At 41.9% G+C, this 26,868-nt stretch overlaps 1 protein-coding gene across 2 annotated transcripts in view; it reads left to right on the top strand.

Moving 5' to 3' along the window:
* The window catches only part of KCNN2 (potassium calcium-activated channel subfamily N member 2), a 163,727-nt gene that overhangs the window by 118,047 nt on the left and 18,812 nt on the right, over positions 1–26,868 (top strand). For both annotated transcript variants that reach the window (XM_029941948.1, XM_029941949.1), the window contains exons 5-6: positions 10,075–10,216; positions 22,839–22,949. In XM_029941948.1, coding sequence (XP_029797808.1) covers positions 10,075–10,216; positions 22,839–22,949 — 253 coding nt within the window. The remainder of the gene's footprint in view (positions 1–10,074; positions 10,217–22,838; positions 22,950–26,868) is intronic.

Below are 26,868 nucleotides of genomic sequence, written 5' to 3'. Positions count from 1 at the left end.
GCTCAGGTCCTGATCTCACCATTTGTGAAATTGAGCCCCATGTTGGGCTCCGAGCTGACAGCTTGGAACTGCTTGGAATTCTCTCCCTCCCTCTCTTTCTCAAAAATAAATAAAATAAGCTTAAAAAAATCATTTATATAGGTAAGGTATACTCTTTGAATTCCATTTCAAGATTTGAAAAGAGGGGATTGGGTCCCCTAGGATTGAGAACTATTGCTTAAATGCAGTTTTCTGTTTTAGGGAATCTTTCCTGACGGCCGTGCACACACTCAGGTTCTCTCCATCTTCACTTTTAGGAGCCAGACTTGGTACCATGGCTCTCAGACCTGAGAGTTCTCTTCAGAGATGGTCAGATTTCACTTAACCCTTTATCAAAGAGAGCCTGAACGCTGATAAGTCTTTCCAAGTCTGTTTAGGGTAGTTTAATGTGATACCATTGTCTTCCTGTAGGTTTTTAACCTAGATCATTGTCAAAAGATTATGGACAACTAAGACTGGTAACATTGACAGGCAAGTCATTTCTGAACTCCTTCATTCTCACAGAAAACGAAAATGCATACATGAATAACAGACAAATCTTTTCATGGAAATGTAATTCTTCAAGTTTAAAAACCCGTTCTATTATCCCCGTTGTCTCCCATAGAGACGTTTAGCTGCATTTCACAGGAGGCCTATGCTCTTAGAACATATCTACCGATGGCACTTACCCAAAGATCAATCTTCTCTATCCACACAGTGAATGACATTCTCATTGGCCACAGTTAAACACATGAAAAGAAATGGGTAAATTTATAGAACTACTGTCCCTCCAACACACACGTGTACACACACACACACACAGAGGCACAGAACAGGTGGGGAGGACACAAAAGGCAGAGAGAACTGGGGGAAGGAGAGAGGAAGAAAGAGAAGCATTTAGCTTTGTAATTTTCCAAATTACCAGAAGTGAGGAAAACATTCCCAACCTGCAAGGGTACAGGAGCAGAATGAAATCAAAATATAGAAAACTCACTTTGGTGGGATGCCCTGGTGGGTCGGTCAGTTAAGCATCCAACTCTTGATTTGGGCTTGGGTCATGATCTCACAGTTCATGAGTTCAAGCCCTGCATCAAACTCTGCACTGACAGCGTGAAGCCTGCTTGGGATTCTCTCTCCCCCTCACTCCCTGCCTCTCTCTCACTCACATTGTCTCTTCATCTCTAAAAATAAATAAATAAACTTTAAAAAAAAAAAACACTTTGGTGTGTTTTAGAGTTAATAAAGAATTATGCATTTAATGAAAATTGGAACTGGCTCCTGCCTCAATTAAATTGGGCTTTACAGATAGCATTATACTACCTATCTCTGCTGCTTTTCTTGGGACCTACTTACCAGTGGTGAAGGAAGTCAGTATGTTGGGACCCCCAGGTCATAAAGCCATGTGTATGTTTTCACAACTCACAGATAAAAAGAAAAGCTGGATAACAGAAAGTGATAAGCAGAAAAGCACATCCATTGAGGCTGTTCACATTCTCTTGCCTGAAGAAGCTTTGTGTGAATTATTGATAGAGTAATAATATCATACATAAAATTACTAATGTCTTCACTTTAGAGGACCTTCACTCCGAGAGGTATTTAGTAAAATCTTTGGACCTACTGGATTTTACATTTCATTTGAATTTAAAGGATAATGTTAGGGGTCAGTGTTACATTATACTCCTATCATTACTTTCAATCTGTTAAACATTTTTTTCTCAATTGCCTTTACCTTTTGTATTCACATGTATTTATCACTTACATGTTACCTTATTATTCTTGGCCATCAGTTTTTCCCCCTTGCCAAATGTTAAGCTTCTCAGGAACACTTAACTATTATTTTGTTCATCTACATGTTACTGTGTAGATGTTCTATGGATCATTGAATGAGGAACTTCTGAAATAAAGCCACTACATGGTTCTCAGCCGTGACAACACGTTAAAATCACCTAGAAACTTTAAAAAAATCCATGTCATGGGTCACTGGCTTTTGCATAGTTCTTTTTTTTTTTAATGTTTATTTTTGAGAAAGAGACCGAGAATGGGTGGGGGAGGGGCAGAGAGAGAGAGGGAGACACAGAATCTGAAGCAGGTTGCAGGCTCTGATCTGTCAGCAGAGCCCCATGCGGGGCTCAAACCCACGAACCAGGAGATCATGACCTGAGCTGAAGTCCAACAACCAACTGAGCCCCCCAGGCGCCCCTTGCATAGTTATTTTTTAATGCTTCCTGGGTGATTCTAATATGCAGGTACAGGTGACTACCTTTGATTTGGACCAGTGGCAAATAAGAGATATATGTCTCCCTCCTTTCTGAGTGATTGACACTCAGTACTTTTCTCCTTTGAACCTAGGTGTATGCCTTCATTGGAGCTCTTTTTATGTGTGTCTTAATTGAATCGCTTATTTTCTTTTACTTTAAATCAAAATTACATGCATGTAGTTGGGGTTTGGAGCAAGATTATTCGCCATACCACTCTCACTTCTCTGGTCTTCAACTGGTACACATCAAACTATCCGCTTTGTTGCTGATATAAAGTGGATCTGGACACCATCCCTTGGACTACAGCCCATTCGGCTTCCCAGTGTTCCATTGATTCACCAGGGAAGTAGATGGAGTAGTAGGTATACCTCATAACCCAGGGAGAGTCACCCCTCCTTGGGGAAGCTTCCCACAGAGAAAACCAGATAGGCCTGCTCTGTGGGTAAGCAGAGCAGAGAGAAGGGCTGAGCTATCTATGCCTGTTTGGTTCCTTCTCCCAGATTCTACAAATCCAGGAGAAATTGATTGCCTCCCCCTTTCCCACCACCATACATAATACACAGGTTAAACGATAACATAATGGTAGAAGCAACCATTTTTCATCTTAGCTGTGATCTCTTTTTCCCCTTCTTTGAAACTTTTTAAGATCTCCTTATCCCTAGTACTTTAGAATTGACTCTGGGGGCTCCTAGCTGGAGCACGCAACTCTTGATCTTGGAGTCATGATTTCAAGCCCCATGTTGGATGTGGAGCCTACTTAAAAAAAAAGACTTAAAAATTAACTAATAAAATAAAAACTGAGGCTCAGATTAATAAAAGTAAATAAAAACTAAAAAAAGCCCATAAAATTTCTATGACCCCCCCTCACCCCCAGTGGCTTAGGGCTTTTCTTATTCCCTATGCAGATACCAACTAGAATCTTAGCGATACCTGCCTTCCAGTTTTCCTAGAAAAACTAAAGAAATAAAATAACATTTTCATTTCTTTCCTTCAATTTTCTTTTTTATTTAATATTTATTTTTTAGACACGGAGAGAGAGGGAGACACAGAATTCAAAGCAGGCTCCAGACTATGAGCTGTCAGCACAGAGCCCGATGTGGGGCTAGAACCTACCAACTGTGAGATCATGGCCTGAGCCAAAGTTGGACACTTAACCAACTGAGCCACCGAGGGCCCCTTTTTCCTTCCATTTTCTGTATTCTCCTGGAAATGCAGTTGTTAGGCCGTCTGTGCCGATTCTCTGAAAATGTATCTTTTACCTTCTCTTTTATCCTTTTCTTTTTGTTTTTATGTTCTACTTTCTGGGAGATTTCTTCCAACTTCTCTTCTTATCATATTATGGTTGTTTTTGTCACTATAATGACATTTAAGTTCCCCTCTTTTATTCTTTAATTGCACGTCTTTGTTAGTATTCTGTTGCTGTTTTATGGATGCCACTATTTTCCCTAGGTCTTTCCTGACAGAAATTAGAGAATTCAGGAGTCCTGTCCCCATCACCCTGCATTGTGTCCAGGTTCTCCTGTCTCTTCCCTCCTCCCATTTTTTCTTTCTTTGCTTTCTTCCTGTTTTCTTTTTATCTCCCCTTTTTTGTCTGCATCTTTTCTATAGGGAATATGCTTCAAATGTGCATTGATCATCTGTGGTTCTTTCATATTCAGGAGTGGGTATTGGAAGCTCTGTATGGGGAGAGGAGTTTGTTGTCTGGCGAAACTTCCTGTAGGGTGGGGGTGAGTGGACAGCTGCATTTCCCATCAGGGAATCCTTGATGTTAGTACATGAAAGCCCTTTCACTGAAACTGTTCTAGTTCTCCAAAGGAAAATATTCTTTCTCTATAATAGTGAATTCTATTATAGGATCAGGGATAGGGAATGAAGAAAGGAAACTGCAGATGCTGTTATTCAGTCTGGAAACTTGAATTTCATCCTCATGTGTTCAGCCCCAAACAACTTTCCTGACCTTAGCTGGGCCGTGAGTAAGACTCTCCAGTATATTCCCAGAAAATGAACTTCTGTCTCCTGTTAATTATCTGGTAGTACCAACCAGGGACAGGCACCTGCACCTCTGCTTGATAACTGGTTTCTCAAGGTCGGGAACCTTCCATGGGTTCTATGACAATTTGTGCCTTTTAATTGGAGGTCTTTAGGCCATTTATATTTAATATAGGTACAGATATGATTAGATAAATCTGTCCTCTGGCTGTTTGTTTTCTATTTGTCCCATCTCTTCTTTGTCCCTTATTTCTACTTCTGCTTTCTTTTGGATTACTTATTTTTTATTTTTCCATCTTACATCCTTCATTGTATTATCAGTTAGTGCTCTTTGATGTATTATTTTAGTGGTTCCTTTAGGGTTACAGGATACTTATACACTTAGGTATACTGTAACTAAATTATCACAGTCTTATCTTCACCTGACATCATGCCACTTACTACAACCTGTCTTAAAGTAATATTGAACCACTTTACATAGAGTACTTCCCACTTCTCCAGCCTTGGGGTTTCGTATGCAGGTACTGATCACTACTCAGCTAAGTAATCATGGAGACCCCTATGCAGATCTCTGGATCTCCCTCAGTGCAGATTTCTCCTCTCTGGATTTTGGCCCTTCTAACTCCTGACCTCTCTGGATTTCCAACTCTGTCCCTGAACTTGGGGAGAACTTTCACCTGTGCCTCGTTTCTCCCCCCTCAGCTACATCCTGGAGATTCTCTTCAAATATTAAGCTGGGGCGATTGTATGACCACTTTGGTTGTTTGCCATTTCTCAGGGATCACTGTCCTTTATTAGTAGATGATCTCTGTCTTGTGAACCATTGTTTCAAATATTTGGTCTGGTTTTGTAGTTGTTTCAAAAGAGTGTAAATCTAGCCCCTTGTTTCTTCTTGGCTGGAAATAGAATTCCTAGTGTACTTCTGTTTGTATAAAAATGTGTTATTTCTCATGCTCTGATTTTTTCTTTCCTTTCTTCTTGTTCTTGTGGGTTTATACCTGTTTTCAACTGCCTTACTATCCTGTAGTGGTATCTTTGGAGAGAAAGGTGGATTCACAAGAGACAACTGACGGTGCATCAATCACATGCATTTAAACCTCCATAATACCTTTTACTTTACAACCGAGGCTGGTATGTGAGATCAGAGCTGACACCTGAGATGAAATCTTTTTGCCATGGGTAGTATCAATGGCATGTTTAATAGAAGAAGACTAATGGACGTAGTTTGTCAGCTGTTAACCTCCAGGGTTGAATTAATTTTTTTAAGTATAAAAATACATATAAGTTTCACACAGATCTTGGAACAGAATGAATCTGATTCATGTTGATTGATGAGCAAGATTCATTCCCATCCTCATTTTGTGTCTCTGTATATGTGATCCTGAAGGCCTAGCATGGGGCTAGGGGCACATCAATTTGAGAACTAATGTTTCACATTGTCATGTTACTTAATTCCATAAAGGCATAGTCTTTGTCCTTAAATTCTTATAATTAAGATTCCAGAGGCATGTTAGATGACCAAATTATACATTACATGTCTTATGACACAAGTTTACATTGGCTGATGGTGCCAGACATCTCAACAGAGGACCCCCTGGAGTACCATGTTGACCACAAGCCATGCAGAGTCTGGAAAGGAAGACTAATGACTAGGTTCTCAAAATACAAATCAGGGCTAGGAAGGTGGAAGAGGTTGTGTCCAGAAAGAAGGAATCGCACCTGCAAACAAAGCCTTGAAAGAGGTTAGCATAAGTGCCAGCTACTCGTGTGGCCAAAGCTCCTGTTGCTTCTGGAAAGGTGCTGAAAGAGGGTCAGGAGCATAGGGCAGACGCTGCCTTGTTCAGGAAAGACTTCAGTAATGCCCTTGGAAAGATACCCTGGCAAATTTAAATAAGTAATACAGAAAACTGTCATATTTGTGACATAAGAAAGAGTGGGAGACCCACTTGAAAAAATGGGAACAATAAAAAAGTGAATAGAAACCAAGGAAAGGGATATTTGGCTTTTTTTTTTTCAAATCTCCAAGCTGATCTCACTACCTTTACATCTATGAAGCGTGCACAGCTATCAAACGGTGCAGTAAGTCTTCTCTCCAAACCCCAGAGTGCTTATTTTAAAAGCTTGAGATCATCAGGCCTTCCTTGCTCTAATTTTAATCTTATTTGATGTATTTTTAATTAAACAAGGATTCATACTGATCAGAATTTGAAATTTGCCACTTTGAGTCATTTCCTCATGTCTTTCATAGAATAGTTCTTGTGAGGAAGGGTGGAGTTGTCTAAGTTCGTGAAATAAACATCTGTAAACAGTATCTTGAACGTTTGTCCTTACCCTTTAAGTTGTGCAGATGAATCGCTCACAGTGATGTGAATCTGGCATAGTTCCAAACCTGGCAGTGTTCTAAGCGATAATATCATCCTGCTGATAAGTTTAATATTTGAGTTGCCAGGAAAGAAATCTTGATTATTCAAATAGTGTGTGATGTGCTTCCCTAATTGCCTCCCTCTTGACTGTTCACAAGTAAGTATGTCTGAATGTAATATAAATATTAGTGTTAGATGATATTTTTCCACATCCAGTGAGCTACTTTTCAGGCAGGTTCATTATTCCATAAGCAAAAAAAAAATAATTTACCATTGAATCCTAAGCCCTAAAATACCAATTCCTAGAAGGTTTATTTCTAACTAGACCCTTCGCTACAGGATTACAGTGTCTGTGCCAAAATAACGTGCATAGCATATAATGAATATTGACTGAATGATAGAATGGCATAATGCTTGAGAGTCTTTGCAAAGAGTCAAATTTGTGTATTTAAAACTTGGGTATTTATTAAGGTAAGCAGCTCAGGAGGAGTCAGCTTGCCTAAATGTTCCAGTGAATGCTTTTCATGGTAATTTTAAAAACTGTTTACTTCTTCGAACTTTGGAAACCAAATCAAAAGTGCTTGAGAGAGAACAGATTGGAAAGATCTCCATACCCATGCCAGAGCTGTGATATCCTTGTGGACACCAGCTGTGAAGCTTCCCCTTAAGACCTTTGTTCTTAGTTTCAAATCTCAAACTCCTCTTTGTAGGTCCACATGTGAGCTGGCCACTCGTAGTACGGAAATCACTTGAGGATTTCATTGGGACATGGTCACATTCTCTAAGTGATTGAGGACACTTTTTTGATAGAGGATGAGGTTATTGCTGTTTGAGCCAAAAAAGGTTGTCTAGGTCTTAAAATAATGATGTAACATGAGAAAATGCACATCAAGTGCTGAACACATAGTGGGTGCTCCACAAATGTTACATATGTGTCAGAGAATTAGAGTCTTCAGCTCTTCAGTGTCTCGGATCTTTATGTCAATCATGCTCTGTTCAGAGGCCTTGTCTCATAACTAGAGACTGAATAGGAGGACCTAAGCGCTCCTGCCTCTCCTCTCTTGTGCAGCACACAGCCACACCAGGGTCATTTATTCCCTGTTTTAAGCAGGGGCTTGATGAAGAACACTCTATAGAAAGCCCCAATATCATGAAGGAGGTATCATCTAAAGCTTACTTTTAAGGGTCTTGTTTTATTTTTTTTCTTTCATTAATTTTTATTTTATTTTTTTTACTTTATAAAGTTTCATATTTTTTAACATATGCAGTTATTTTCCATCATTTACAATACAGTAGTTACAATGACACTCCAAACAGAAAAGCAAAGTAAAAAATCAAAACCCCCACTTCTGTTTCATGTAATTAGACTTATACAGAAATTAGAAGGTTAAGTACCAACTAGTTAATCACCTAATTTCACAGCTATCTGAAGTGGCAATCGTTATATAGCAGCTTATCTATGATACATTCAAGATAAATGATAGAATTTATTACTTGTTCATAAGCTACAACACAGCCTGCTAAGGGTCTTGTTTTAAAAAATTATTTTATTGTTTATTTTTGGAAGAGAGAGAGCAAGGGAGGGGCAGAGAGAAAGAGAGGGGGGGAGATACAGAATCCAAAGCAAGCTCCAGGCTCTGAGTTGTCAGCAGAGAGCTCGATGCAGGGCTAGAACCCACGACCATGAGATCATGACCTGAGCCAAAGTCGGACACTTAACCAACTGAGACACCTAGGCGCCCCTAAGGGTCTTATTTACAATAAAACCACATTCACCTGTGGAGGTCTTATTGCACAGGCCCAGCGTGCCCCCAGAGTGGTTCACAGAGCCCGTTAGCTCACGTTGTAGCTGGAGTGTAGCACCGATTGCATCAAAGATGAGGGCGAATGCACTCATCTGTCTTCCTGGAAAGCTAGGAATGCACTTGACCTCCTGATGAGTAATGACAGCCTCTCAACCTGGCCAGTTTTCAAAGAGGGGACTCTACAGCTGGGTCATGGCGGCGGTTCACTAGGGTGGAGTGGTGGGGATTTGTAGCCTCCTACCACCAGAGACTCACAGCGTGCTCTTCAGCAAGGACTGAGTGTGGGCAAACTAGGAGATTAACAGCGTGCTTTGGAGAGCGAGAAATGATTACAGGAAGGCCCTCCCCAGTGGTATCTGAGAGCTGGGAAGGAAAGTGGTCCTTAGGAGGAGTTGAGTGAAGAGCCACGAATACCTGTGATGAGCAGAGTCTGGAGTCTGACTGCCATGGAGAGCAGAGGGGCACTCTGCTCCATGACTATATAGGACATGAACCCAGAGCAAGTTCTTCTGGGTAACAACTCACTTGGCCTCCCTGATGTATGCATGGTGGACAGAAATGGGCTTTGGTGTCCTCATGATGGACCAGCATTACTGTGCAGTGCTGCTAGTCAAACAAAACATTATAGGATATCTTTTTCTAAGGTTTATTTATTTTTGAGATAGAGCACAAGCAGGGGAGGAGCAGAGAGAGGAGGGGACAGAGGATCCAAAGCAGGCTCTGCCCTGACAGCCCCGAGCCCAGTGTGGGGCTCGAACTCACAAACCGTGAGATTATGACCTGAGCCAAAGTCAGACTTTAACTGACTGAGCCACCTGAGTGCCCCCAAAGGATACATGTTTCTGATATAAAAACCTTCCTCCTCCCCGCCCCACAAAATTCTGATACCTCAAAGACTAATTAGGATAAGCTATATCCCTCTTTCTTTTTGACTGTAAGCTTCTTGTATGTAACTAGTGAGGCAGTGATTTTTATCAAGTTCTGGTTCTGGGCAAGGACTGTGCAGTCAGTGGCACATTTGTGTCTTCAAGGAAGATAGCTAGTGCAGGACCTACAGCTAGACAGTCTCGGTAATGTCCTATGATGGAGGGATACACAGGATGCTGAGGGCTGCAGGGGAGGGGCTGGGAGAAGGGCAGACAGAAAAGGCTCCCACCTGCATTTAATTTGAAGGATGACTAGGAGTTGGCCCATCATTGAAATGAAGTTAGCAGAGGGAATAGCATGGCTCCTGCCCCTGGAAGGGTGCAGGAAGAGATTACAGATTGCATGCAGTGCTGCGTGCTGTCCCATAAGTTGGGCACGTCAGTGGGCATCAAGGAATGAGGAGCCATGAGCAAGGTGTGGGCAGAGTTCAGAAAGAAATGGGCTTTGGTCAGTTTCCACCAGTGAAAAAACCACTTGCCTTGTTTTACAGTTTTCCTCTCAGACTTTTTAAAGTGGAGGAACGTCCTGCTGTCTGTCAGATTGCTCAGGGGCCACTCCATTTTATGGACACGTAATAGTAGTGAGATTTGAAGACCTTCCCGTAGATCAGGTTATGGAAGCTACTTAGTGAATTCACTGGGTTGGATCAAACCGCCCTTGGCACCCACACTGCAGCTTAATTATAAAGGGCCGGCTCTGCTTGCTGTTTTGCAGGTACCATGATCAACAGGATGTTACGAGCAACTTCCTCGGAGCGATGTGGTTGATATCAATAACTTTTCTCTCCATTGGTTATGGGGACATGGTACCTAACACATACTGTGGGAAAGGAGTCTGTTTGCTCACTGGAATCATGGTAAGTGTCTTTTTACTTTGTTTCCTTTGCTTATCCTCTTAGGCTGTGAAGGCATGAAGGTGCACAGTGTGATTGCAAGCTGCTAGGTTTCCCAACGGCCAGCAGCCAGTAGAAATAATCAGTTCTAGGTGGGGAGAGAACAGTTTCGCCGGTTTCGATCTCCATTCTTAGCGGGACGTGGCTCCGTGAAGCATCGAGGGCTCTTGGATTTCTCTTGGTGATGAGAGGCACTCGTTTTGATGAGTAAATCTGGTCTCTGAGCTGCAGCCAGGAAATTCTTCATTTTTGTCTGGGTCCTCTCGTGGTCCTAAGAGCGAGGTTCACTTGAGTGCATTTCTCTTCTCTGAAACGCGCTCTCCTAATCTGCAAAATGCAGACTGTGATGACCTATCCTGAAGTGTGCTGAAGGGCTGAAGAATGGCATGTTCTCAATCACAGAAGTAGACTACAGTTGACCCTCAAACATCATGGGTCTGGACTGCACGACCTATGGATACACAGATGTTTTTTCAATAAGTACAGTGAAGTATTGTAAATGTATTTTCCCTTCCTTATGAGTTTTTTTAGGTTTACTTATTTGTTTTGAGAGAGAGAGAGAGTGAGAGAGCATGATCAGGGGAGGGGCAGATAGAGAAAGAGAGAGAATCCCCGCACAGAGCCTGACACTAGGCTCAAACTCATGAGCCACAATATCATGACCTGAGCCAAGACCAAGAGTCGGACACTTAACCAACTGAGCCACCCAAGCACCCCTTCCTTATGATTTTCTTAATAGTATTTTCTTTTCTCTATCCCTGGAAAGTTGACTTCTGAGCTCAGGTGGGAAGGGTGGGCAGCGGATAGTATGGCAAGAAAGAAGGTCATCCAGGAGGAAGGAATGGTTTGTTTGAAGGTAGTGAGTCAAGGGGGAGCTTGGTACCTTCAAGCAAGGTCGTTGGGCCAGGAGTGAAAAATGGAAAAGTGCCATGGCATGTGGAACTTCCCCTTGAGGAAAGTTTGCTGCCTGTGGCGGCATGTCACTGTTCTATGATGTGTCACAGGCTCATACACGATCGCTACCCCTTACTCCGATTTGACCAGGACTAGTTGGTTCCATATATTTTAGGTGTACAAAAATGGGAGGCCAATGGGTTGTCTCAACTTGATGACAATGTAGTGTGACCTTTTACATGTTGAAGCCAGACATAGTTTCCAATCGATGCCCCGTGTTCAGTGACCTGGGTTCTCTCTATTCCTTATCTGCTTTGTATAGTTTGGTGACAGCAAAAATATCATCTTGATGCTTCTTTGATCTTCTGCCTACACGTTGGGCTATGAGAGCGAGCACCAGGAGCTCCGCAGGCAGGAAATTCATGGCATTTCTGAAGTTAGGCATCCCTCCCAATGCCACCCTGGGTCCACCCCCCTGCTGGCAGCAGAGGGACAGGATCTCCATGTGAGGGCCTCCGAGTGGTGGCCAGGGCAGCATGCACCCTGCTAGCAGCTGCCTCGGAAAATCGTTCCAAGAGTCAGAACTGGCTGGAAGGACTGAGCTGCCCAGGGCATGGATGGAGTGGGAACATTCTTCTCCCACTCGGTAGTAACCAAACTGGGATTAAGGCAGCTAGATGCGAAAATAAAATCTGGGGCCAATTTTAAGGTCACTGCTGGTAACAAAATGCCCATTTCAAGTCCCAGTTGTACAGAATATGATCTGGGCTTATAATTTAACATGGTTTGCCTGTAAAAGAGAAATGGTTTTGTGCATTTTAATGAACTTTTTTGTTTTGTTTTGTTTTTTCATTACAACGGGTACAGTCCATTCTGCTCACTGTTGGATCACTTCCTTCTTTTTCCTCAGAAGAGATTGCGTTTTATTATATAGCATAATGCTTTGGGAAATGAAATGTGCATGGGTGTATTTTTGGAGGGCCATAACAAGCCCATGAGGGACATGAATGATGCTATTTATACACACAGAGCTGGTAATTACAGAGTCTTTCCCCTTAAGCTTCTTAGAAACAATTTCCTTGGTGTTCCTTTCTGGCAAGATGTCCCCCCTACCCCCACTCCTTTATTGTTGAATCAGGTATGACTCAGGATTTGTGCAAACAGCCTAATACGCAGTGGATCATAGCCAGATTGGAGATTAACCTTGCCTGGATCCCGAGGTACTTGTAGCTTGCCTCACTTTTTTTCTTTGCCCTTCCTGTCTTCCCAGCCTCATCGGAGAGCACAAATCTTCTCTTGAGTGGCTTGAACTACTCCCTTGCTTAGATGTCGCTGGTCATCCTACTTCACAAAAGTAAAAAAATGAACTCGTAATCCGCTTGTAATCGATATGGACACAAATGTGTTATATGCACTGAAATTTACAGCGACCTTGCTGCCACTGTCTAGATTGATGGTGAAACGGGCCCTCTGTTCTTCAGCTGAGAATCTCCATTCTATTTCCCTTTTAAGGGACAGACTTCTTCCTTCTTTTCCCTTTCCCTTTCCCTTTTTTCTTTCTTCCTTCTTCCCTTTCCTTTCTTTCTTTCTACCTTCCTTTCTTTTCTTTTCTTTCCTGTTTTTTTTTTTTTAACATTTATTTGTTTTTGAGAGACAGGGGGAGACAGAGCATGAGCAGGGGAGGGGCAGAGAGAGAGGGAGACACAGAATCTGAAGCAGGCTCCAGGCTCTGAGCTGTCAGCACAGAGCCCCACATGGGCCTCAAACCCACAAACCACCAGATCATGACCTGAGCCAAAGTCGGAGGCTCAACAGACTAAGCCTCCCAGGTACCCCTGGGACAGACTTCTTTCTTAACTGGCCCCACCCAAAATGGTTTACTTGCATGTAGAGAAATTCAGTCATCTTGGATGAGCCGTCATGAAATATAAGAGGAGTTGGAGTATGTCTGCCCCTAGACCAGGCAGCCTCCTACAGAGTCAGGCCCCAGAGTGGTGTGGGGATGAGCTTCCGGAAGTTCTATCCCGTGTACATTTCCTGGGGACCGACAGTATATGGCCGGAGGTAGCCTACAAACCTGTACCGAGGGTGTTTGGCTGACAGTATAGGTATCTGGAAAAAGATCAGTTGTTTTCACAGTCTACGTAAAAGGTTAGTTTTCTTAAGATGGACTGTGTTTTCTCAGACCCTCCTTTTTTTTTCCTGGGAAATTTAAATACCAGTTTGTCACCTGGGGATTATCTAAGCCAGATATGGGTTCCTTTTATTTGGGGTATTTATTTGCCTATTGCCCCTTGGGCTTTGTGCAATGCATGTATAGATAAAAGGCACAATGTCAGATTTCCCTTGGGCTGTCTGTCTCTGTCTCTGTCTCTGTCTCCATCTGGTCCCTGCTAAATTGTGAAAAAGAAATACAATTTACAATACTTCTGAGAGAGGACAGGGCCATCCCTGAATCATCTTGTATATTATCTCTGAAGTGCTATATTTCTTTGTGTTCTTTTATATTTGAATTTTCCTGTTCTTGTGTTTTGAAATTGATTGAATTTATACCTTTTTTTTTAACTTTGACGTAAGATACAGTCGATCCAAATGCTAACATCTACAAAGCTTACCCATTTCAAAAATGTACAAATAAAGAAATGAGCGCTGCATTTCTTCATAAAGCAAATTAAATGAATGAATTATTTTGTGGCATCATCTTAGATGTTCATATTTCATTGGTCACAAACCCCAAATTAAATCATGACTTAAAATTTTTAAATAGCTTAATTTGTGTCATGAATGGTATTTTTGGGAGCCAAGGACATTAAGATTAATCTGCAGTGCTCTGGGCAGAAATATATCATTAAACGGTGAGGAGAGAGAGTTTTCCAGAATATTTCTAAGAGAGAAACAAGCCATCATATCAAAAAATAACCTCTCCTCACTTGAAAGGTCAATTGTGAATCTGAGACAATCATGTAAAACTTCTCTTGTAGTTTTTACAATGTCGTTTACAGTGTTCTACATAGAGGATGATGGAAATGCTAAAATAATGGGATCATAGATTCTGAAATGCCTGAACAGGTATTACACCGTGATAGATCAGACAAATCAGAAAAATTCCTTTTTAGCAAGGCCTACCTGATAGTAAAGCTGAGGAGACAAAGATCTCGTTCTGTCTCCTGGGTAGGATTTTACTACCATAAAATCCTAGGATTCTGTAATAGTCGCTCATCACCCTTCCAGAGAAAAACCGTGAAGGTTGTCACATTCCTTTTTTCTCCTGCTCATCTGTCTTTGCTTTTTGGGGTCACACCAATGACCTGAGGATTCATTAGTGTAGGTATCACCATAACCAATAGCGTGGACTCTCAGTGGCTTTATTCTTTTGGTTGAAGTGGCCAGCAGACACCCTTGTTAGATCATTGTGTCTTTGTGTCGCTCGAGCTGGTTCCTATGATCTCCATCTTGATGTAGAGAAGGGAATTGTTTTGCTTAGCATTTAAAAAGTTATCCCAGCTGCCCTTTGATATCTGTACATCTAGACAAAACACATTCTGGAAGCTCTCATTTCCCCTTCCTTATAAATACAGATGATTGTTTCAAGAGGAGAATGCAACCTCATTGGTGAAAGAGTATCTCCTGACTTATGAAGATAAAGGTCCCTCATCCAGTTGCAATTTTTGCTTCTCCATCTTTGTGGAATTGGTGGCATCTTTTTTGGGCCTTTGACAAGATTTTTTTGGCAAAATTACCTTTGAACATGAAGTATCATCTGCCCTCTCCTAGGGACACAGGTTGGTGTGTGATAACTGGTCCCCTTGGACTTCCAGAGAGCCCCCCACGGATTCCTCAGCACACGTGCGTGCACTTCAGAAGTGTGATTTGGGTTTTTCCTCCAGCCACTTCTGTAGTTCCGAGCAATTGAAAAATTATGGCACCAGTGAATCTTTCAAATGTTACGCAGGGAACAACAACAACAATGATATAGTCATCAATTTTTATACCACCCTAGGAGGAGAACTCTGGATAATAATCCTGTCAGCATCAATTTACCCCAGTGTTGAGGAGCCTTGATTGAAGGTCCCCTGGTGGTTTGGTCAACTGTCAGAGGCCAGAGTTTTAATCCCAAAGGGTAGGATTACACACTACACTGTCCCCTCAGTCCGAGAGTATTCCAAAACACAACCGTAAATCAGCGGAGCTTATAAGGAGAATGACTGGTATTCGAGAGGGCTAAACCTGAGGTTTGGTTATATTCCTGCTCCTTTCTGTCTTTCCATTAAGGGATTTTTTCTTTTCCCTGCCAATGGATATAGAAATCCCGAGAAAGCCAGTTCTTAGTCTGCATGTGTGAATAAGCAAATAAATAAATAAACAAATAAAATCTAGGATCCTTTTTATGTGTCTTATACAATTTGACATCAGGTGTTGAATATCAAATACTAACTTAGAAGACGTTTTTAACTTACTTTTCATTTAACTTAACTTTCACTTCATTTCATTTCACAGACATGGCTTCCAATGCCTGTGCCCTGATGAGGAAATATAATATAGAGTGGAGAAAGTACTCTATTTTAAATTGTCTTTAAGTTTATTTCCTTTGAAAGAGAGACAGAGAGAGTCAGTGGGGGAGGGGCAGAGAGAGAGAAAGTGATACTTTGGGGTCCTTCTCGTGTGTTCATTGACTCTCATCAAATAAAGGCTCAGTGAGGAGAGCTGATCTTTAAATTCTTAGAATAGTTTCTATTTTGTGCAGGGTAGCAGGAGGGGGACCATGGGCCTATTCAGTCCTAAGGCTAAATTCCCCACCACTACCCCAGCCCACCTTCATTTCTCTGCAGGAAAGTTCCTTAAGAAAGATGACCACACAGGCAGTGGTTGTTGTGACCTAATAGCTTTTGGCTTGTAGACTTCACACTTCCATCTAAGTTTTCTAAACTATCAGCATTTTTAGTTGGCAAGGCTGCCCCTCCTGTCTCTAAACTCTGTGTGCTCACACTGGCCCCATTGCTAATAAGGAGATTTCAACCCAGGGATGACTCATTGTTGATGACCAGAGTTAGATGCCACTTCTTTCCTTCCAACATCCAAGTACAAGAATGAGCTGAACAAGCAAATCACTCTGACGGAGGCTTGGGTTTTCCAGGCACTGGTTCTATCACGGCACTCAAAAAACCCACACACACCACCTCCCCTCTTCCACGGGATGAGGACGTTGTACCTGACCTCTGCCCTCCTATCAGTAAGTACCGACTTGTCTTTGAAAAACTCAGGGCATTTCTCTTCAAAATTACCTGTCTCTCATTGATTTTCATGACCCAAGGAGATCTTGCAGAATTCTGGTGGGATATAATAATCATGCTGAGTGTTTTAGAGAATTTTATTTGCCAGAATGTTCATGAAAAAATATTTTTATCAGACAAGGGCACTAAAATGTATTTATTGTTCTATATATTGAGTCACTCAAGCCCACAGACAGAAAAATGGGCAGTATTTTCAAATATTCATTTTACCTTCTTTTTGGAGGATAAGCTGATATTTTTAAATGAAAACTATTAATCAGTCTTAAAGCTGTTTTATTAATTCTGATGTATCTTCAGGAAAATGCATGAATTTTTTTCAAATTAACTATACTTTGATAAATTTTAATCACTATTAGTCTAACAAAGTGGCTATCACACTCAAATTTGAACTTTTAGGAGTGATTATATGACCCCCCAGGAAGATAATTCACGTAACACTGGAGTATTTTGAATGCTAGTGTTTTTTCATTAGTCATTCTCAGGGAGAGTGGGGATTCTGGAATTTCTAAGAATTATACATTTCAGTATTTGTATTACATCTTTGGCAGCTGCTTTTTAAAAATCAGAATCAAAACCTTTACCCAAGTGTCCTCGTAAAAGAATTTCCCTTCCCCGCAGGCTTCCATCCTTAGATTGTTAAAAGCTTGCTCCCAGAATGGTTTATGGAAGTGTTTCTCGAAAGTCTTTGCAGGATGAGCACAATCAGGTGACCTACGTAAAATTATGGCAGCCCTTTGAACTTCACCCACATTGTGTGATTAAATGACCTGGGGCAGATGAACCTCTCTGGCACACCTTGGGGATGAACGTGGCTTACAATGTCTGTGCCCTCACGAGGAAATAGTGGAGAAAGTACTGTATTTTAAATTAAGTTTATTTACTTTGAGAGAGAGTCAGTGAGGGCGGGGCAGAGAGAGATGGAGAGAGAGAATCTCAAGCAGGCTCCATGATATCAGCACAGCCCGATGCAGGGCTCGAACTCACAAACCATGAAATCATGACCACAGCCGAATCCAAGAGTCACGCTCTTAAACCACCAAGGCACCCAGGCGCCCTGAAAAGTATTTTATTTTATTTTTAATGTTTGTTTTGCCCAAAAAGTACTGTATTGTAATTTGGAGGCAGCTAATACTCTTCAGGTGTTGGTATTCAACTACTACTTAGGCTTATTGTCCTATCGTCATTTGTCTGTTTCACACTGATCCAGCATTGGGCCATGAGCATTCATAATTACCTCTTCTAGGGACAAGGCCTCTCCCTCCTCTTCCTCTCTCTCCCTTGCAGCATCTAATTTGTTAGAAGGAAAGAAAATACAGCAGCTAAGGAGAACCTCAACATTTGCTTTCAGTGTATTGGCTTCAAAAACACACTGTTTTCTTCATTTGGTTTTTAGGTGCCTGAGCATCTTGAAGGGATAGACCAATGATCTGCTTAGTTTTTCCACCGTAACATAAATGAAATAGGAGAAAAGTAACCAGGATACACTTTCTGACTTGGGTGAAAGCAATATGACTCATCTTGTTAAAGGCATACAGGGAATCTTCATTTTAGAGAGTAACATATGTTCGTCCCAACTGTCTCCACATCCATTGTGATGACGACAACTTTGGATAAAATGTTGTAAAAGCATGTTTACCCTCATTTGTATTCATTTGATGAAACAGAATGGTCCTGGAAATAGACACTGAGTGGACGGTAGTGTCACGCCATGACTTAAATGACATTAGTGTTGGCAGGGATTTACTTCGGACCTAGAAAGCTTTAGAAGTGTACCAGCTCTTTTGCATATCTCTACATTTATTTTATTTTTGTAAAGTTACTGTTTTGAAACCCAGTTCTATACACATGGAATCCTCTTATGGTTTGTCAGGAACTCAGGGACATAGAAGTGTATGGCTTCCCTAATTAAAATAAAAGTAGAGGAGGGGCACCTGGATGGCTCAGCTAAGTGTCTAACTCTTGATTTCAGCCCAGGTTATGATTCATGGTTCGTGAGTTTAGGCCCCCACATCAGCGCAGAGCCTGCTTGGGATTCTCTCTGTCCTCTCTCTCTCTCTCTGCCCCTCCCACCATCCCTCCCGCTTTTTGTCTCTCTCTAAAAATAAATAAAGGAGTGACTATATATGAACAGAAAGAGGTTTCTAAGTGGCTCTCGAGATACCATTTAAAGGGTACAGCTCGGACAATGGAGTGACTTACACAGGTAATAGTTGCAGTAATTCCTAAATTGTCCCACTCCCCTGCAAACAGAGATACTCATTTTTATGCTCGGAGACTTTGGGGGATCTAAAGAACACTCAACGAGGAATGGGCCAGTAGCAGGGAAAAAAAGAGCCCAAGAATAAACACAAATAAAAGGCTCTTGGTATCAAGTGATTTTCCACTCCTGTTAGGATGTTGATTTCTTTCCAGAAGGATCTCAGCAGTGGCCACCTGCCAGGGGAGAGCAGTATTCAACTTTGAGTGCCAGTTGCTGCTCATGGCTATCTCTGTAGAAGCAGAAGCCCCTCAGATTTTTATGTTCTCTGCTCTTGAATCTCTCCTGACTCACGGACTCTTGAGCACCTGTGAGCCACACGCAGCTGATCCTCTATGTCTTGAGCAAGTGCTGCCCCCTAGTGGGTAGGTACAGGCGGCCATCTTGAGTGGCCACAGATTCCACCCACTGTGTGGTTAGCCCCTTATCAGTACACCGAAACTGTTTACATTTTGTAGCAAACATTTGAAAGTGAACAGAATAGATGGGTATGCTTCCAAAGGTCATTTTTTAAAAAAATTTCAAATATAGTTGATATACAATATACATTTCAGTGTATAACGCTGTGAGCTGACATTTCTAGACATTAGGAAATGATCCCCGTAGGTCTAGTTACCCTCTGTCACCATACAAAGTTAGCACAATATTATGTACTGTATTCTCTGAATGAATTTTCTATCCCCATGATTTATTTTATAATTGCAAGTTTGTTCTCTGTGTTTATTAGTCTGTTTCTGTGATGTTCGGTTTTTTTTAAATTCCACATATAAGAGAAATCCTACAGTATGTGTCTCTCTCTGACTTATTTCACTTAGCATAAAGCCTTCTAGTTCCATTCATGCTGTTCCCAATGTCAAGGTCATATTCTTTATGGCTGACTAATATTCCATTGTATTAGCCATACACATTTTTATCCGTTCATCTGTTGATGGACACTTAGGTTTCTTCTATGCCTTGGCTATCTTAACGAATACTGCAGTAAACATAGGGATGCATATATCTTTCCAAATTATGGTTTTCATTTTCTTCAGGTAAACACCCAGAAGTGGAATTACTAGATTGTATGGTAGTTCTGTTTTTAATATTTTTTGAGGAGCTGCCATAGTGTTTTCTTCAGGGGCTGCACAAGTTTGCATTCCCACCAACAGGGCATGACGAGGGGTCTTTTTTTCTCCACATCTTTGCCAACACTTTACTTCTTTTTGGTATGAGCTATTATGACAGGTGTGGGGTGGTATCTTACTGTGGATTGGATTTGTATTTGCCTGATGACTAGCGATGTTGAACATCTTTTCATGTGTCTGTTGGCCATCTGGATGTCTTCCTAGGAGAAATGTCTGTTTGGGTTCTCTGACCATTCTTGATCAGGTTATTTGATTTTTCTGGCTGTTGAGTTGTAGGAGTTCTTTATACATTTTGGAATTTAACCCCTTGTTGAATACACGTTATTTGCAGACATCTTCTCCATTGGGTAGGTACATAGCCTTTTTGTCTTGTTGATGATTTCCCTCACTGTGCAAAAGCTTTTTAGTTTGATGTTGTCCTTTTATTTTCTGCTTTTGTTGCCCTTGCCTGAAGAAACAAGTCTAAAATTTACTGCTCAGAGTGTTGTCCAAGACTGCCCATGTTTTCTTCTAGGACTTTTATGGTTTAACAGGTAGAGCTTTAATTCATTTGCACTCTATTATTGTGTATGGTGTAAGAAAGTGGTCCAGTTTTCCCAATGCCATTTATTGAAAAGATAATAATCCATCTTTTCCCCATTTTTTTATTCTTGCCACCTTTGTTGTAAATTGACCATATACACATGGGCTTATTTCTGGGCTCTGTCTGTTTTTGTGCTGGTACCATACTATTTTGATGACCATGACTTTCTAGTATAATTTGAGGTCAGGATGCATGCTACCTCCAACATTGTTCATCTTTCTAAAGACTGCTTGGGCTATTTGGGTTTGTCTGTGGTTCTATACAAATTTGGGGCTCATTTGTTCTAGTTCTGTGATAAATACCATTGGAATTTTTTTAAATTTATAATAGTTTATTGTCAGATTGGTTTCCCTATAACACCCAGTGCTTCTCCCCACGAGTGTCCCCCTCCCCCCCTCCCCCTTCAGTCCTCGGTTCATTAGGGATTGCACTGAATCCGTAAATTGCTTGGAGTTATATGGGTATCTTAACTCTTCCCATCCATGAGTATGGTATACCTTTCCATGGATTTGTATCCTCTTCAGTTTCTTTCATCAGTGTCTTATAGTTTTCAGAGCACAGGTTGTTCAACTCCTTAAACTGGTTCCCAACTGTGGATCCTTTCTAAAAACTAAAATTAGGAGCAAAATAGGCATATAATTTTCTGACTTGCTTATTTAAATATTACATTATCTTTAAGTATCCCAGAAATAAAATGTTAATACAGCCATAATATATTATGGATATGGACATGCTAGGAATAATTACCATTCCTCAATATTAGATCCTGAAGATGAAGACTACCTCATATGTAAGATGCAGAGTTGCTTTTATAAGTGATCTTTCAGATCTACTCGTCCTAAGGAAAACCAGGTTACCTTATGGGAATTTGAGATGCTCTTGGCTAGCTAGCCAGTGAGCATGCTACCATTTTTGCTAACAGAAAGCCGATACTCTTAAAAACTAGTTTAGGGGTGGCTTAGTCAATTGATCTCAGCTCAGTTCATGATCCCACAGTGAGATGGAGCCTTGCGTCAGGCTCTGCACTGGCAGTGTGAAGCCTGCTTGGGATTCTGTCTCCCCCTCAAAATAAGTAAAACTAGTTTAAGAAGATTCAAGTCTGTTGAAAGACCCACGATGGTAACTTCATGCTGTTGGTTGTCCCTCTTCACTGGGCTCCTGGGTGAACCCTGCCTTCATTGCTCTCTGTCCACTGAGACAGTTGGGCAGTATCTACTGCCCAGTGGCCCTCTCAGGGGTGTGATTTCTTCTGGAGGGCCGGACGTCCCTTTCACGGGCCTCTCAGTAGCCCCCCCTTTTGTCCCCATAGGTCAGCTGTGCCCAGGACCCAGGAGGTGGCAGCAACAGCATGACCTTGCCTAGCGCCTTACCCCCCTCCCCCACCCCTCGGCCACGTAGGCAATCACTGGTCTTACAGCCAAGGAGACCACACACCTCGTGCCCATGATCATGGAGCAGGGAACTCTAATCCCTGGGGTACCATGGTATCTCACATCTCTTCCCAAGAGAACAGCACAGTGGCCTATCATTTAAAAAAAGAGTGCTGCTGATCTCTTTCAAAATAAAGGTAGCCTATGCCTTTCTTAGTACTGGTGAGCATCTGGAATAGGATGACTATCCCTTACCTTCAACACTATATGTACCCATTGTCCAGGTTCGAACCACTGAGATCCTCCTGTGATTTTGAAGTTGTGCATACACTGAGATAATGTGTCTCTTTTCATTCCTGGTACATCACAGTCCGTTGGGGTGAAGACCTCTGGTTTCATCTTGAGAGAAGGTTATGCAGTGTTAGTTTTTAGAGAATAATTGTTATCTCCGCTCCGTGCAGTTATGCTAATTTACTCATCTATCACCTGTTCCTGGTACATTTTCAGAGATAACTGACTTGCTCTGTTTTTTAAAGAAATCTCTGCAATTTCAGCAAGTTGCCCCTTTACCATATATTTCTTGGTATTAAAATAAATGTTGGATTTGGAGCGCCTGGGTGGCTCAGTCGGGTGAGCGTCTGACTTGAGCTCAGGTTATGATCTCACAGTTTGTGGGTTCGAGCCCCGCGTCAGGCTCTGTGCTGACAGCTCAGAGCCTGGAGCCTGCCTCGGATTCTGTGTCTCCTTCTCTCTCTGCTCCTCCCCTGCTCACACTCTCTCTGTTTCAAAAATAAGTAAACATTAAAAAAAACTTTTTTACATATGTTTGATTCAAATATCACTCTTGAGATCTTAAAACACGTGAACTAAGTTTTTGAATCCCAGTTGATGGGCATGCTGCTTGTGTTTGTGGACCAGGCATTTTTAGTTATATTTATTGAAGTCGCTGAATGCTACCTTTTTTTTTAAATCTCCAGTTTCTTATGTACTTGGTGAAAAACATTTTTTACTGTGTCTGAGACCAAAAATAATAACTTGTTGGGGTTCCCCTCTTTTTTGCTTTACAGGGTGCTGGTTGCACAGCCCTGGTGGTAGCTGTCGTGGCAAGGAAGCTAGAACTTACCAAAGCAGAAAAACACGTGCACAATTTCATGATGGATACTCAGCTGACTAAAAGGGTGAGTTTCCACCCCCGGGATCTTCAGGGAGAAGATTATCGTGAGTTTTTCCATTGCAGGGGTGGCCAATCCGATTTCTGTTTTGACCTCTCAAGCTGAAACAACCTGGTGTAAAGGGAAAGCCTTCTTGGAGTCTGTTCCATCCCCCCCTCCCCGCCCCCACATTTTGAGAGTAGGCCAGTCCTAACTTTACATCAGCTAGGAAATAATTGGACAACCTTGATATTTACTGAAAGATAAACACAGACCACGTCAGTCTAGATAAAGAGGCACGCTTAACATTTCAGTGTGCAGGATACAAGAAGGGAGAGACATTAGATTGACTAGGAAGGGCTGTCGATGTCATCTAGAAATTTACAGAGTGATGCAATAATATTTCACTGAGCTTCTGTGAGCCAGTCTGTGTTCTAAAGACTGGGTTTGCAAGGACAGTAAGAAATCACCAGCGACTTGTAGGACTCCAGCAGAGAAAGGCCCTTTCTGTGATTTAAAGGCCGTGCAAGAGACCAAGGGCTGCAGCCCAATGGGAAAATGCGGCAGAGAACCGAATCACAGTGTTGACAGACCTCTCTCTCTGTGCGAGGCTCCCGGCATGTCACCTGTGTAAACTAGTCTCGTCCTCAGACCACTTTATGAGGGGACACTAGTATTCTGCCCATTTTACAAATGGGGAAGCCAAGACACAGAGAGGTTAGGTAGCTCACTCAATGTCATTTCACCAAAGAGGAAAAAGATTTTTCTCCCACTCCCACCAGTTTAGCCTCTCTCCCTAGTCACTTGAGAGACCAAAAGACAAGGTCAGAAGTAAAACTAAAAACCCTTTTTTAGCAGTGTCACCTTGCTAACATAACTCAAAGGAGACTCCAATAGGGCTGTCACCTAAATAACACACTGTCATTTGGTAACTTTACCCATAGAAGAATCCATGGTGAGTGCAAACAAAGTTTCTTTTTAAAATAAAACAATTTAATGTTTGAGAGGTGGGGAGGGGCAGAGAAAGAGGGAGACGCAGAATTCAAAGCAGGCTCCAGACTCTGAGCTGTCCACACAGAGCCTGAAGTGGGCCTTGAACCCATGAGAAGCGGAATCATGACCTGAGCTGAAGTCAGATGCCTGACTGAGCCCCCCAGGTGCCCCTGTTTTTACTCACTTTTGATTTTGGTTGCATACATAAAAGTAATCATGGTTCCATCGGTAAGTTGGTAAATACTTCCTAATACCTCTGTCATTTCAATGCCTCCATTTATTTATATACATAGACATTATTTACAAAATGGAAGCTTGGATTCTAAGTCTTATCATCAGACGCTATGATGAGACTTCTTGCATTTGGAAGGTCCACATACAGCCGAGGTGACCTCAGCCACTCGATGGCAGATTCCATGCTGTTGGCCTGGATGTGCCCCGTTAGAATGTCTGCTTCTCCGCAGAGTTTTCGCTCATTTTCTTTCAACTCTGGAATTCGCTCTCCAAACTCATGAACATTGGTGAATGTTACCAAAAAGCACAAGGAGAGCCATCAGTTCAGAGCTGAATGGAGAATTGTTATCACTTTCAAAAATGTACTAGGAAATGAAAATGCATGCATATCAGCCTGTGAGGCCACAGAATCCAAAATCGTAACATGTTTTGTGGCTCTCACGTGCTGGTTTGGATGCGTTCCGTCCTGTACAGTTCGTATCTCAGAGTCAGAAGTTATGCTATCCAAACTCTTCCCCAAAAGTCCCTTGTGTAATCCAAATAATTTTATCACGAGGATTAAACCTTATAAATCTCACAAGAATTAATGCCACACCAAGGTAGAAAATTCCATTAAAACACCATACAGCCCATTTAAATCTTTTCAATTATGTAACAAAAGCTGGGACAGGCTCACAGATTAGAGGAACCAAGTTAGCACGCTGAGGCAGGTTTCCCCATGTTTCCTGAGCAGGTACTTTGTTTTATCTTAAGAAGGAAATATGTCATTTCTTTAGATTTACATTGGGATATTGGTATTTCATGTCCTACTTACTGAACAGATTGTGATGTTAAAATCTGCAATAGAGCACCTTCAATGAAGAGATCTGTGATTCATACAGATCTCCCAGGTTAGTTGGGAGCTATTCCAGGTTGGTTTTATAATTTAATTGCTTTACCTCAGCACTGTTGACCTTTGGGCCTGGATAGTTCTCTGTTGTGTGGATGTCCTTGTGCATTGTCGATGCCACTAGCATTTCCCCAACCAAAAAATGTCTCTAGACATTGCCAAATGCCCCCTCAGGGGACAAAATGGCTAACAGTGAGAACCGCTGCTTTGGTTTGTTACTCCTCAAGGATTTGGAGACTGGGACAATCCTTGTTTGTGTATCCTGAGTTTGTTGTAATCTTCCTGAGAATCATATGTAATTATTTTACAGAATACACAGCATACCTATTATAGTTAGAGTACATACAACTGAAATATCATACTCCAGGGCTCAGGGGATTAATTGTAAGCTTTGATGGTCCTCTTCCTTCAGCAAATCAGGTATGAGAACTGTTGAGCAGAGAAATTGGCTGTGTTCTTGCTTATGTTACTCGTGACCCCCTACCAAAGCCCATTCTTGGCCCCTTTTGGAGGACTGTAGATCTAGATGACTTTTCTTTGGTTTTTATGAATGGAACTCATTTCCCCAAATGAACCATGTTTTCTGATCTTACAGCTTTTCTGTTACAAGTTCTTGTATACTTTAGCTTGACTCATAATGCAACATTATCTATAGGGAGTTTGTTTATAGAAAGCTTTTTCAATAAGAAGCATTATTGTAATTTCAAAATTCACATTCTCCATGATGCTTTATTAGTTCTGTCATCTTATTACTACTCCTTAAAAGTTTAGCTACTTTGAGGTTATTACTTAGGACCAAGGCACTTACAGACAGCTTGATTTTTATAGGCAAAATGTCATTAGAATCAAACATAAATTTCTCATTGATGATACTCATTTCATTATTAGAGTCAATACAATATATGAAAATAATAGCCCTTTTATAGTCCTCTTCAATTTAATGAGTTCCATTTACTTGGAACTTGATTCTATTTGGTTACTTATGCAATCTCTAAAATACCAGAACAGTTGGGTCCTGAGCTCACCTCTTTCTATGGATACATCAAGACTACAATTAGAGATAATGTAACTGACCCTGAGAACGACCTGAGGACTAGAAGGACAGATCTTCCACAGCTGAAGACTTAAAAGAGAAAGGCACAGGGAGAAGCAGCAGAGATGCACGAGAGAACCCAACTGCCCGCATGGCGACCCGTAGAATAGAGGGAGGGCACAGGCACGGGGATACCGCCTCAGGCACAAGAGCATCAAACATCACGCCATGGGGCACCCCCTGTTACTGGAAAGGTGAGTCCCCCTAAGTTCAGAATTCAAAAATCAACAGGGCTTACCTCTGAAAGACATGGAAGCCTAGAGGCTTCCGAGACCTGGTACGGGGACAGCAGACTGGAAAGCACCTGGATTATACATGAAGGAGATTTATGGACTAATTTTAGGGTATGTGCTGGAGAGGCAAGGATGGGTAGGAACTTTCTCCAGGAATGGGAGTGCTGGTGGACACAATTTTTTTTGCTCTCCTGCAGCCTGGGTGGCTGGACTTTGCAGGAACCAATTTTGGTGCCTCCATCTTCCTTGCTAGCACTGTCCACTCCACTGCACCTGGCGAGCATCCCCCTAAAGCAACTACCGCCCCAGGGAGGGGGGCCAGCCTCAGGTACCAGTGGGCCCAGAGCAGTCAAGCCCCGGCACAACAGGAGGGCACATGGAACCCACACCGCAGACACCCCTGGAGGACGTGGTTCTGCCTAGCAGGGTGGACTGCACAAGGGGGCCCCACGGGACGCCGGACTTCTAACACCAGGAGACTTAGCTGATCTAGAGAGTGAGACA

This window comes from Suricata suricatta, chromosome 6 (assembly GCF_006229205.1).
Source record: "Suricata suricatta isolate VVHF042 chromosome 6, meerkat_22Aug2017_6uvM2_HiC, whole genome shotgun sequence".
Taxonomy (NCBI): Eukaryota; Metazoa; Chordata; class Mammalia; order Carnivora; family Herpestidae; genus Suricata; species Suricata suricatta.
This window is presented reverse-complemented; position numbering and strand designations above follow the sequence as displayed.